Source organism: Apis laboriosa, unplaced genomic scaffold (assembly GCF_014066325.1).
Source record: "Apis laboriosa isolate Shangri-la unplaced genomic scaffold, ASM1406632v1 scaffold14686_cov152, whole genome shotgun sequence".
NCBI classification, from domain to species: Eukaryota; Metazoa; Arthropoda; class Insecta; order Hymenoptera; family Apidae; genus Apis; species Apis laboriosa.
The window spans coordinates 45654-60016 of NW_025221692.1; the positions used below are offsets into that span (position 1 = coordinate 45654).

The 14363-nt window shown below is 45.0% G+C and overlaps 1 protein-coding gene across 5 annotated transcripts in view; it reads left to right on the forward strand.

Moving 5' to 3' along the window:
- The window catches only part of LOC122710364 (extracellular sulfatase SULF-1 homolog), a 71321-nt gene that overhangs the window by 37141 nt on the left and 19817 nt on the right, over nucleotides 1-14363 (forward strand). For all 5 annotated transcript variants that reach the window (XM_043928171.1, XM_043928172.1, XM_043928174.1 and 2 more), the window contains 2 exons: nucleotides 1457-1776; nucleotides 2269-2508. In XM_043928171.1, coding sequence (XP_043784106.1) covers nucleotides 1521-1776; nucleotides 2269-2508 — 496 coding nt within the window. In that variant the 5' untranslated portion in view covers nucleotides 1457-1520. The remainder of the gene's footprint in view (nucleotides 1-1456; nucleotides 1777-2268; nucleotides 2509-14363) is intronic.

The following is a 14363-nucleotide window of genomic DNA, read 5'->3' on the forward strand; positions in this document are numbered from 1 at the left end:
TCGCGAAATATACCTTGTGTACACCGCTCGTACATAAGTCGATGCATTATACTCGAGGAGAAAACTCGGCTCGTGACTCGATATATTAAAAGACTTGAACACAGACGGTGATGTATATATATATATATATGTATAAAATATCGAAGGAAGAACTGTCCATTACGAAATTATTATCGACCACAGGTGTTCAATGTTTCCACGAGATAATTCAACATCCGCGCCGTTCGTCCGATAACATCTATCATCGTGGATTAGATACTCGTTGCTCACTTGGTCGAGTGATGCAAGAGGCCAACCAGCGAAACTCTACCTCGTCGAGGAGAAGAGAAGAGAGCATTAGAAGGAGAGATGATTTTCGAGCATTTGCATCGAGGATTCAAGCGGGATAATTCAGGTGCTAACGACTATTTACGAGATGGCCGATCGTTGGCGAGATGTCTGGTACATACAGAATGCGGCGACGAATGCGAGGGGTTGCCCATAAAACCCCAACTATCCGATTATGGTTGCGCCGTGCACGCCGCCCGGTTAGGTCGCGTCTCATTCTTTTTTACCGTCTTTCATCTTTCACGGCTCCTGAGCCCGTGGCAAGAGAGAACTTGCCCCGTTCTATACTCGCTCGCCTTCCTCCGCTCTTTAGTTACGGGGATCACGTCCGCTCCGTTCCCAGTATTCGATAGAGACGGTTACGTACGGCGGAAGAAACAGTGTTCCATCTCGAATGGAAGAGAGAATGGGGAGGAGATCGATCGATTTGGTTCGTTGCAATTGTTTCGAATATAAGAGCTTCGTTGAATTATTACGCGACAATTAATTAATCCTCGCGTTATCCAAGCAATCCAAAATTTCGATGGCGGCCGAATGAATTCCAGAAGGGGAGGAGATCCTCGGCTACCGATCCGGCGATCTTCCTGTGTGGCGCGGTTATCTGGCGGACTGAATTCTCGTTTCATCGAGTTTTTCGCCGCGCCTCTTCGTTCCTCGAGAGCCCTTTCGCCAGATCAGCGGATTATCAGAGAACGAGAACGAACATGTTCGTTCGAGGAGGAATTTAAAATTCGATAGGAATCGATGGATCCGCTCGAGGCCTATGGGAGAAGAGCCGTTTCCCCGGCTTTCACGCGTCTTTTAATAATACTGGTGGTGTACATATAGGGAATATATGGGTGGTTCTGAGCGGACAATTAATTTTAAACGAAGAAGCGTAGCGCTCGAATAGATAGGTGGTTCTCGTAGGAGAAGTTGTAAACTTCTCGGGTAAGAGATCCTGTTATACGTCCATGTTACTTAACGGAAAAGTATATTAATTGACAAGGGAAGAATGAAAGGGTTCGTCGTGGTCGTGCACCATGGCGGAAGGCTTAGAGTTGGGCACAAAAGACTTATCGACTTTCCATCCAATCAACGTCACAGGCAAAACTGTTCATTAACGTAAGACACGCCCCGCTTGTTACAGCAACAGACCGCCATGATATGACACTGGATTGAGAGGAAGAGCGTGCAACCGACGACCAACCACCATGAGGAAGTTACTGCAGTTTTTGGCGGTGATATTGTTGGGTGTCAATGCCAGGCGGACGGACGCCGACGCCCCTGTCGACGACGTTTACGGTGGTCAGCGTCGTGGCTCCCTTCACAAGTCTAATTACAACAACAACAATGGGAACAACAATTACAATTCTCAGTTGAACTCACCCTATCTCCCGTACCAGCAACCCAGGGAAAGAAAGCCGAATATAGTGCTGATCCTGACGGACGATCAGGACGTCGAACTCGGTTGGTCGCATTCTTATTTTCTTATCTCTCTCTCTCTATTGTATCTCGTCTTTTAGTTTCCTTTCCTTAAAAGAGATCTTCCACAACAATTTTTCTCAATTTAGAGTTTAGAGATCCATTTTTTAATTACTTTAAGGACGAATTTATTAGATTGAATCGAATAGATATATATCAGTTATCGGAATAAACGTTTCATTTATCGTTTTTTTCGAGCATACCTAATATCACGAAGATTGTAAATCATCGAACGATCGAGAGATACGATCTAATTAAAAGAATCGATAAAAGATATATATATATATATATATATATACCGAGGATGAAATTGAAAGTAAAAAAAGGAAAAAAAGAAATCCTCGAAAACACGAGCCTCTCTACCTCGAGAAAAGATATCCTCCTCCCTATCTATCTCTCGATCCTTCCGCCTCGAACACAGTCCTTTTTTCGAAGCTTCTCCTCTGATCGTGTGTTGCGGTTGGTCCAATCCCTCAGGTTCGCTGAACTTCATGCCACGGACCCTAAGGCGAATAAGGGACGAGGGGGCCGAGCTAAGACACGCATACGTGACCACTCCTATGTGTTGTCCAAGCAGGAGCTCGTTGCTGACCGGCCGTTACGTTCACAATCACGAGGTCTTTACGAACAACGACAACTGCAGCAGCCCCCAGTGGCAACGAGATCACGAGCCGCACTCGTTCGCCGCTTACCTGAGCAACGCTGGATATCGTACCGGTGAGTGAGCTCACGATGAACCCGTTTTTTTTTTTTTTTTCACCCCTCTCGATGACAGAAACCCCTCACGCTCCGCGCACAGACATCGGTGCGGAAAAAGAAAAAAAGAGTCACGCGACCAAAGTTCGACCGCGTACTTGCTTCTTTAGAAACGGAGAAGCTCTCGGGCCTGATACGATCTTCTATTTATTCGTGGATAATTCAAACGATTCGTATATATATATATATATATATATATATATATAGTTCCATTTATCCGAACGTTTTAAATAATCGAACGTTCTATTATCCGATTGCACCGTGCTATCTTTATTTTCCTTATTCGTTTATCTCTACTGGAGGTAGGATTTAATTGAAAATTAATGTTGGAACACGCGAATACGAGTTTCATCGAAACTATTGAAATATTTAAACTCGATTTAACACGGAGAAATTTAATTGCTTATTAAAATTGCGTCCCAAAACTTTCTCGAGGAAAGTTTTATCCTCGTTTCCCGCTCGTATGCTCGTATCGAGATATCACCGACTTAACGCACAATAATGGTAAGTCGCGAGTTGGTTGACCCGTGAGATATCCTCGGAACCATAGAGAATCTTGCTACTTTCAATTGAAACGCAACTTATACGCTAACTCGTCTCGCTCGTAATTGGAGTCAAGTACGTTCGACGCGATAAATCCTCGTTGCATAAGCAATTACCGCAAGCAATTACCGCATCGAGGCAACACGACGGCTATAACGTTGAGATTTTTTCAATTGCCGCCAATATAAGGTCGAGAACCTCTTCGCGTAAAAAGAAAAAAAAAAGAAAGAAAAACGCATAAAAATGTTACGTGACGAATGGCGATTGTAAAAATTCCTAGGGAGGGAGAGAGAGAGAAAGGAGACACGACGAGGATGTTTGCGATCTGTTTCTGACACGCGTCGCGTTTCATCGCGGGCCAACCGCGACGATTGATCTTCCGTTCGTCCGCACGAAGGAATAATTACATTCGGCGATCCAGCTTCTCGATCCTCGCCTATACTGCAACGGATACAATTTCTCTGAGATCGTTGTTGTTGTTGGCAATTGTCCGCTCTTCCCCTTCTGTATCCACAGGCGAATCTTGGCCTGTTGCTGAGAGGAGGGGGGTGAAATGCGATCAGAGAGGGAAGGTCCAGAGGCACGGCCAAAAACGGTTGCAACATGTTGGGTCGAGGTTGGGTCGTCTCGCGGAGAAGAGCAATCGTTGGTTTCGATCGATCATCGGGGAACAATAATTCAGGAACCAGAACGGGACGATTTGAATGCGGATGAATCGCGAACGGTGCATCGATTGTTTGCATTGTTCGCTTGGTTACACAGGGCATGTGCGTGGCCCTCGTCTGCATCGTCGCGATGATGCATCCCCCGATGGATCGAGAGGAGGCTCGATACAATTTGCCAACGAGTATCGAGGGGAGGAGAAAAAGGGTTGGAATGGGCGGGCTAGAGTTCTCGTCTGGGGTTTTTTTTTTTTTTTTATTCCTTTTTGAAAGGACGGCCGACGATGATCGGGAACGAGCGATTAGAGGATGAATCGAACGCATGCTCGACGTTAACCGAGCCAATCCCGCGTTCGATTCGTGGCATAAATGGATCAAGGATGGAAGGGCGTAGGAATATTATATTATATCGACACCTATGGTCGATGGTCTTTTTTTTTTCTTTTTTGACGAATTTCACCGAAGGCGGTCGAAGAATTATCCGGCTCGAATCGGCCGGTAAGGTTTCAGGGGAGTGTGGAGGCTTCTCATCAGCTGCAGCTGTTTACAGACACCTTTTTTTTTGCCGGGCTGAAAGCGATCCCGCCGCGCTTTTCGAGTGTCTCGAGATGAATCGATTTCGCGGCAACAACGGAGGATTTCGGGCCCGAAGGGAATGCGAATCGTTTCTACGGTGTTTCGCGCGCGATCGACGATATCCCCTACGAGTGGAATGCTGTTCGATTCGTCGATAGAATTTGGAGAATCCTGATCGAAGCGGAATAGCGAGATACCTTGTCTGGGATAATAATTCTTCGCTCCTCGCGTGAAAACGCGAGCGTTCGAGAGATAATTTCGTGAGGGGAGGGGAAGCGTGGTCGGCTACTCGAGATAATACGCTCGAGTTTTTAGGAAAGTGTTCCGAAACGGGGAAGAACACTCGTAATTTCCAGGGGGAGAGGACTTTTCGACCCTCGCTAACTGATTAAAGTTTTATCTTTCTAGCCTACTTTGCCGAACACTTATCTCCTGAATCTCGGGGACTTACCTTCCAATTACGGTCGGGATTACTTTACGGCACTTCGCCTTTCGCGGATTCATTATAAGAAATTACAACCGGTGGTTACCCGTTTTATAGACTTAATGCACGATTTAATAACCAATTTAAGTATCGAGGAGGGAAGGTTCGCGATAAGGGACAGCAGGCTGGGAGCAATCACCGTCGCGGTATACCTGTCCCACTGTGTTTTTCCCCGTGCGTTTATTCGTTTCGTTCGTGTTCGTTTCGTTCTGAACACAGCCGCCACGGTTCCTTCCTGCCATGCCTATTTCGAGAGACATGCAAATTACCTGAGACAGACGTTACTCTCCTACGGAGAGTCGTATACCTATCTCGTACCTTTCTAAAAATACCTTCCTTAGAAAGATACCTTCCTTAAAAAAATTAAAATCGCATAAACTCGCGTAAACGAAGATGAAATACTGAATTCCATTCGTATTCTATCAAAAAGAAAAAAGAAAAAAAAAAATATCGAGCGGTTAAATCCACAGCGGAGAACTACGACGAAGAATGCTCTCAAATGATCCGCGGAACACGCACAAAATATCTCGATAAATTAGACGAAACGTCGTATTTCGGACGCGTGCATAGATTCCGCAATACATCGTTCGAGACTCGCATTCGAATTCTTTCCACGAATCTGGTCTTCGTGGTCGTCGATCACCAGGACCAGGGAGGGAGGCGCGTAACAAAAAGGGATCACGAGAGGAGAAACAAGGCGAGGAGGAGACAAAAATCTTCTCACGATCGTGACAGTTCGACCCTTCGACGGGTAGACAAGCTCCCGTTGGAGGAATCCTTCGAGTTCCTACCTCCTTCCTCCCTTTGAACCACGATGAAAACAACGTCCGACACGATCACTCCTCTCGTCCTCCCTCCGTATTTTCCTCTTGTTCCTTCCTCCGTGTGCCTGCTGCCTTCCTCTCCACGTACGAGCCAGCAGCTTCTTCTCTCCACGTACGACCATATTCGAGAAGGTAGGACGTTGCACCCTGAAAGCGGCCAGGTTTCACAGTCTTTTAAGCCCCGTCCACATCCGCCAAGGGATTGGCGACCTTCCAAAAATTTCGCCACGCGAAATAGGTCCTCCGCTTCCGTAATTCGCCGTGGTTAAAACGAGACCCCTAGTCTCGCCTCTATTAATTATCCGCACGATTATTTTCTTCCTCTCGAGATCTCGATAAGCGATGCGCACAACGGAGACACTGTTCTCGCGAGGATAGAAACATTGCTAACTTTTGTTACATTCCGGTAGCACGGAGAAAAAGCGAGAGAATTAATCAATTTACTCGTCACACCGCACGATACCCTGCCATAGACACGGCTATCCATTTTCAATGAAACGAGTTCAAATTACACGGGCATTAAACAAACCCTCGATCCGGTTTGTTCGTCCCGCGTTTTTCTCCTTCTCTCTCTCTCTCTCTCTTCGAAAATTAAGAACCTGTTATTTTCACCGAAAGAGAATCTTTTTACTTTCCTCCACGCACAATCGTGGCGACGAAACGAGAAAAGAGAAACGAAGGAGGAGGAGGAAAAGGAGGAGGCTAAAGAGAATCCTCTCTCTCTCTCTCTCTCGCCAATAGGCCCCTAGGAATAATTACGAGCCGTGAGCCGCGACGAGCGTGCCGATCGCCGCCACCGAACACGCCACCAGAGAGAAAGAGAACTGGTTTCGTTATCGCCGTCTATTGCGCGCGTTCCGAGTGTCCCTGACCAGAATACCGAGGCTGGCGGGCCGGGCGACAAATTTTCTTCGCTATCTTCGCAAGAGGATCTTGTCACGCGCGCATACGTTAGGCCGACCTCACCTTTAGGCCGCGTTCGAGACCCCCGCGTTGTCCGACGGGCGTGAAACTAGGCCTGAATTTGCCGATGCTAATTAGATCCGAGAACTAGGCCCCTCCTCGATCGTTTCTCCGGACGAGAAAATTTGCGGCGTGCATCTTGGCGCGAGCACGTATGTATATATCTATTAAAAAAGAGATTCAACGATTGATTTTTATCAACATTCGAAATGTCATTTCGATATTTTTCGATAACTTTTTTTGGAGCTTTTGGAAATCGAGTTGAAGAAGACGCGTTAATTGTGTAATAAAAATATTAAAGAAGATATTTCATCGAAGATAGGAGAGTTGGTCAGAATTGTTTTCGAGAGTTTTGCTCTCGAATATATTCGCGCAAGGCATAAAGGTTAAGGTTGGAAGGAGCGGAGAGGCCGAGGTGCCGGTTGCGTTTTCTCCCGTGTTCGTTTCGCCGTGTTATTCGATTCTTCGAGTCTCGTAGCCTCCCTCCTCGAAGGTCGAATTTCAACGGGAGAAAGAGAGGGGGAGATTCGCGATCACGAGACCCACGCGACACGACCTTCGTCCCCCCTCCGACAATCGATTCCGCGTCTTTATTAAAGGTGTTCCGTACGAGCGCTGCATTATGCCGCGATAGGAAGTACAAATGCGCGGAGGCGTAGCCAAGGCAACGGTATTGCCTCGATTGTTCGACTTGTGGGTGCTCGGTGTCGGCGAATATAAAAACAATGCGCCGTGAACCGCTTTCGTATCGATCTCGGTGATTGAACGATAACCTGGGTGTACAGGTCCATTCTTCTAGCATTGCTTATCTACGATTTTTCGTGGATTAATATTCTTTTTCAACCAATCATTAATAATTAATACATATTACAAATCGTGGCTCAATGGCAGATCAGAATTGATTTGAAAAAAGTTGAAGAAATTTTGTTACGGGGGTTGACGTAAGGATTCTGTTGGGTTTTTCTTTGGTTATATTATATGGAGAGATTTCTATATACTTCACAGCTTTGGATGTCCTTGCACGTGAACAGCAAGAGCAGTGAACTTCTCTCAAACGTGGCTTTCACCCTCCACGCAGGTGAAAAAAACCGTGACATTCCTTTCGAAGTTGACCCTGAGATCTCTTCAATGCACACTCCATGCACACTCCGATCTTCTCCACCACGATGCGACATTCTTCTTCGAATTCGAGCGGTGGTTCAGCACGTGGCACTCTTCGAGGTTTTGTTACGTTTCGAAATATTTCGAAAGCATCCTCGCGGAAGGGTAAATTACAACGACGGTTCAAAGAGAGAAACGTTGTTCCGTGGGCCGATAAAAATCTTGTTTTTTTTTTTATTTTTTTTCTTTTTAGAAGGATTGTATCACGAACAAACACGGGAGAGAAGGTTTCGACAGCGTCTTTACACGCTGTTTTTTCACTTTACGATGCCCTTTGCCGGCCGCCGGGTATAATGATAAGGCCACACACGCGCCAGGTATAGAGCAGATCCAAGGCATAGGATAAAGGACTCGAATCGACTCGGTTCGAAAGTGTTGAAAGTGAGAACGAGCGAGGGAAACACACCTCGAGGTGGCGCACCTTACGCTCAACCTGTTCACTGAAATATCGTTCACTAAAAATCAATCCTCGCCACAAAATCGAACAACTTCGAGGACAAAGAAAATGCACTCCTCAAATCCTTCCTATCCTATATTAACATAATATAATTAGAAATGTATTGTTTTTCTCTTCAATCAAAAGCTCGTTCGAATCTTTACTACTCCAAAATTCGATTACCGAACGTTGTTGAAAATTGTCATTACCATCGAAAGCAGAGCGGTCGAAATACGTTGCGAGAAATTCTTCGAGTAAAAAAAAAAAAATCTCTCTTCTTAACCAATCTATCATATTATTATCCTCGCCGATACGAATTACACGTGTAAAAATTTCGATATCTTAATAGAAGGCCAGAGATAGATATTAATGGATCATCCGCATCACGATGCTCCCTTCATTTTTCTACGCCTGCCCCGCTGAGATCTGCCTTATGCAAATCGAACACGAAGCCGCGACCGACGTGTTATACTTATTAGCCGTTCGTCGCACCTGGATCCCGGTCACGGATTCTCGGAAAGGATATCACGCGACCCGTGTGCGACTAGCTCTGGTTCTCAGGTTTGACGTGCAATGGAGCGCTTTCCAACGTGAAGAAACTGCGAATCGAATGCGCAAGGTGTATAGGTGTGCGTATAGGGAACGAGACGTTTTTCAAAAGTGTTTCATCGGTGCTCTCGACGAATGGTATGGTTATTAAGTTTTTCTCGGTTAGAACGAATCGTTGTATCGCGTTTTACGGCTTCCAAGAATTTCTCTTTGGCCCGAGGGATGCGTTTTCCCGGGCAACTGTGCGTCGTGAAAACATTCTTGACAATTAGCGAGTCTTACATTTTATCACGTTGCTCGCGTGTTTCTTGAAAGGTCTAGCGAAAGGTTTGAAAACTCGCTGAACCGTGAACCGTTTCCGTGGACGATTTGTTTGGAACGAGTCAAGAAATATGTTCCTCGTTACGCGTCGCGTTTAAAGAAAACAAGTGAATTGATTCGAAATTCCGGAACTCTGAAAAAAAATCCCTGATATCGATTTCATATATATGTATATAAAATACACGATACGAATACGTGATTTTATGATGGTAATTTTTAACAGATAGTTTAAAATGAATGGAAAACGCCATGCGATGAAAATCGAATATGCGATAGCATCTTAACACGATTCGATCGGTAATAATATATATTCATGGCGTTCACATATTCATGAGACGATTCGAAGAGTCGATTTAAGAAAACACTCTCGTTTTCGTCACATTCCTGTTTTCTTCTGCAATAATCCTGTTCGATAAAACTCGATATTACACCCGATAGGAAACGGCACGCCGAACAAACGAAATAACGAATACGAATAAAAAAAAAAAAAATCAAAACTGACACGCTACCTGTCCTCCATTGAATTCCTCGATTCACCGAAGAACGCGTTCTTCTATCGGCACCAACACGATTGTTCGTATTTTTTCATCGATGTGGCCGAGCAACACTTGCTCGATCCTCACGCACCGAAGCCTATCCTGTGATAATACGAATCCCCCTTCTTCCTATACCTTCGCCAGTTCGTACGGTTCCGGGATGTCGTATATGGGAATCGAATAGGTTATTCCCGTGAATCTCGCCTAAGAAAGATACGAGGGAGCGTATATCCTCTCGACGATTCTCGAAGAGATGGCGGTAAACGATACATCGCGTTTCTTCTCCGTAACCCGTCTCATAATTCCACCCAGATACGTACGTGCGCGATTCCGAATAATTCTGCGAATTCCATGCCTCCTCATATAAACATGGCCAGAGAAAAAGAACATATCCACTTGGATGTAGACGCTTCTCGATACGATAAAATCAAAGAAAGAGAAAAGAGTTTCGCTTCTCACCGCTGGAATGTAAAGTAAATTTTGAATACTCGGCTAATAAACTTCTCTTCTATTAAAGGGTATTTTTGAGGGGAGCGAGGGAACAAGGCCTCGCACGGAAGACGATATCTCTATGACACGGGTCTATTCAACCACGTAACAACGTGGAGAGAGAAAGAGAGAGAGATAGAGAGGAAGTGTAGGCAGATAGGAGCTAGGTGGATGGGCGCGCGAAAGTCGAGTGGACCGTTGGTGAGTCCTCCTCGGGAGCAGCGTTATCGGGATAGCCAGGTTTGCTGTTGTTGCCCGGTTGTTGTTCGTTGCTGACGCGGTCGTTACTCTTCCCGAGTTTGGCCGAGTATCTCGTGCCAGCCATTGAATCCCATCTGCATGGACGTGGTGCACGTGACGTAACGCGTTGAAAAAGGACGAGGGATGCGTCGAGAGGTACGTACCGAATATTAAAGAGACGCAGAGGATACATAGAGAGAGAGAGAGAAAGAGAGAGAAAGGAGGGGTATAGTTAACTTCTAATATTAGAATATTTCCCTCGAGTTCGTTAAGCAAGTTGGGCCATAAATGGCCTCTGAACCAGTAGATGTTAACAGCATACGAAGTTCCTCCCGCTCGCCGGTCATTGAAGTACTAACCACGCTTCACGCGGTTTAACTTTGGTAATCGTACGAGGAATTCATTTGCCGTGGCCAACTCTGCTAACTAACCGGCGTTAACCGTAAAAGACAAGTATCAATAAAGAGAGAGATTTACAATAGGGAGAATTTCGCGCTAATCATCGGTCGGTAGTTGGAGTTGAGCGTTTCCATGGATGGAACGCGTTTGAAGCGTTTGAAGCGAGCTCGTCAACCTCTGGGGATGGAATTCGCTCCTCCCCTCCTCGCACCCGGTCTCGACGTCGTGAAAAGGTCTCGCGTGTGCCTCGTAGCTTCTGCCACGGATTCGCGCAGGTGAGATCTAAATTTATCTAAATTTAAATCGCGCCGCGCGGCAGACCAACGTGGAAGAGCATTGTTCGCGGCTCGAGAGAGAAAGAGATGAGAGGAGAGGAGGCAAGGCGCCGGCAGTTTTTCGAGTGCTCGCGTGGAGGACGAAGGAAAGAGGAGCGACGTTGAGCAGGGAAACGAGGGCGGGGGTGAGAAGAAAGAAAGGGAAGGGGAGAGAAGAAGGAAATGAATAGAGAGAGAGAGAGAGAGAGGAGGGAGGAAGCGAGGTCGAAGACGAGTTGGACTAACCCGCAAGCTAGCTGCAAGATACACGAGGGTCGCACACATCGCGAGGCGCACAAAAGGGCCCCCACGATGCAGGTGCAGCTCTGCGGATCGGTGCATTCATTGGACTTTTGCGACCCTTTCTGCGCCGTCGTCAAAAGACGTGCGACGGTGTCCGTGATTGGGTGAAAACGAACGACACCTTAAGCCTCACGCGCAACGGTCACAGTGTCTTTTCGGGACGTGAACTTTTTCGCGCTTCGCTCTCTCCTCTGGGATTCACCAGGAGGAAGATTCATCACAGTTTTACACGCTGGGAAGGGAATAAAGAAATACGGAGAAGAATAAACTTTATACACCCGTCGAGAATTCTCTTCCATGGACATTGTTCCCTCTATCTCTGATAGAAATATACGCGATTATGATGTAACCGTTCGGATCCCGATACAAACGTCCAATTCCAGAAATACTTGGGACGCATAATGATAATGCGTTTACATTACCCTCGATTAACCATCTACTTTGGCTTGTTAAACTTTTAAACGATGATAGTTCGCAACACGAGAATAGTTGTGAACTACTAATAAGGGAAGGGAATCTCTTTAGTCTCGTCTCGTTTAAGAAATGAACAATCGAGAATAAACGAGGAAGAAGACGCGACGGAGTGGAGACGTTTGTACCGTTTGTAATAAGACAAATCGGTCCCTATTATTTGCATAATCATGATAACTGCGTAATGACGGTATCAACGCGAGACCAATGTAGCTACCATAAATGTTGTCCGGAGGGCGTTCCTTATGATTAATGCCTTGCGAGGAGGGGGGCGCTTATTAAGCGAGACAATCCAAGAAGGAAAAAGTATCGAGTTATGTATCGAGAAAAGGGGGGAGGAAATTGCACCCTAGTACCGAGACACTTCTCTCTTTTATCAAATCTTCTTTTTTTTTCGCGAGCGGACTTCGAATAATAACGATGCATCTAATAATCTATGCATCACAGTGTGCGTGGATATATACAGTATGCATTTGCCCGAGAGAACGAGATCGAAAAGCGAACAGTTCGAAGAAAGCATCCCGACTGGTTTCATCCCGACCGACCGTTTCCTAGAATTTTGCGATTCATCGTTTTTCGAAGATGATCGCATACCACCCCTCCTCTCCTCATTCATCTCCTCCGTTTCTATTCGGATCATCTATTCGCGAAATTTTCGACCACGACAAACCGATTTTACTCGTTATCGAACTCGGTGCATGCGATGTACCCTTAAATCGTGGCGGGGGACGTTTCGAAAATCGTAGAAATTGGACGGCACGCGAACGATGAAAAGGAGGTTAATACCACGGGTGCACGAAACAGACCGAAATAATCTCGAGAAGGATCATTAACGATTTGGTTCATCGCGATGCGATGATCCCTCCGAATACAAGTCGCGTGCAGCTCACTCTTGTCTAATTCCGTCGTTTGTTAATCGGAGGGTATGTAGAGTATGTAGCGTTTGAATCAGCTTTCGTGACTTCGGGAATTCGAAATGATGACGACAAGCGCGCAACGAACTTTCAAGCTTCAAGTTGGAGGAAGAAGCTTTATTTGTTATCAGATTTTGTAAGTATCAGTGATGGATATACTTGTAGCTGAACGTTTGATTACGAAACATTGCATGGTAAATGAAAATTTTCGTGTTTAAAATTGAAAGGTGTTTTTTATCTGTATCAATAATAGCTTTGTTTTTTTTTTTTATTACAAATATGTTTCAAGTAAAAATTGTATTATTTGAAACAAATAATGTCGCTATATACTTTATATTATGGCACAGATCATTATATTCACGCAAAATTACAAAGGAAACTTTAATTTTTCGTGCAAAAGTCACGAAAAAAAAACTGAAATTCTTTTATCAAAATCCGCACGGAAAATAGAGAGAACCGTGCTATCGAAGTCACTTTTTGAATCATCGCGATATCTCAATCCGTTGCCGAGATATAAGAGCTCAAAGTATCCGCTCAAGACGGATGTAGAAATTATGAATGGGCCCGCAATCCAGTATTCTATATTTTTCCTGGAAATGCGTACTATGTTCTTCCAAGAATCGCGTACTACGCTTTTCCAGGAATCGCGACTGTCACTTGTCTGCAGTTTGGGATAGGTCAGCGAGACGAGAAGTCCGAGTAAGGGACAAGGACGGAAACAATAAACGATTAAAAATTATCATTTTCTTTGCACGATGATATCTCGGCAACCGGAAGTCGTATCGAGATAAACGAAAAGGCGTTTTAAAGGGTAAGGTTTCACGCTTCTAACGATCGTTCGTTCGTTGATCGGAACTCATTATCTTCGGAGTTACAACGGTTTAAAATTTATCTAATTTTAATAGGATTAATCCGGTTTAACGTATATACTTAAAAATTATCTTTTCTTTACACGACGATATCTTGGGAACTGGAAGTCGTATCGAGATAAACAAAAATACGTTTTAAAGAGCAAATTCCCCTGCTTTTAATAGTCCTTCATCCATTGACCGAATATCCTTACGTTCGAAGCCATAGCAGTTTAAATTTTAATCGAGTTTTAATGTAAATTACACGATATATCGAAGAATACTGCTTGCAGCAATATTAGAGGCTATAAACCGATTTAAAAAATCCTTTGATTGAAATAAATTTAATCAACCAATTAGAATGTAATTGATCTTGATATCTTGAATCATGATAATCTCAATAATCTTGGAATTACTTTAACCATTTTTTCCTAACGTAAGAAACGATGAAAACTAAGATCTACGCCAAGAATACAAACGTAGGAGAAAAAGAGAGAAGAAAGTAGGCCAATTCGAGGGATGACGCAACGTTACCTGTTGCTTCTCGAATTGGCGAACCAATGCTTGCCGTTGTTGCAACGAAAGCGCGGGTAAAAATGCAAAAATAATAGTCGAGACGAGTCTCGATGGCGTTCGATCGTAAAAAGCCGGTACGTAGTCGGCCGAGCCGGTCGATCGGTCTGTGTCCGACAAAGCGGGACAAAAGGACGAGCCGGAGGAACCGTGATATCCTGGCGCCAGTCGCGGCTCCGCATTCTCCTCTCTCTCTCTCACTCACTCTCC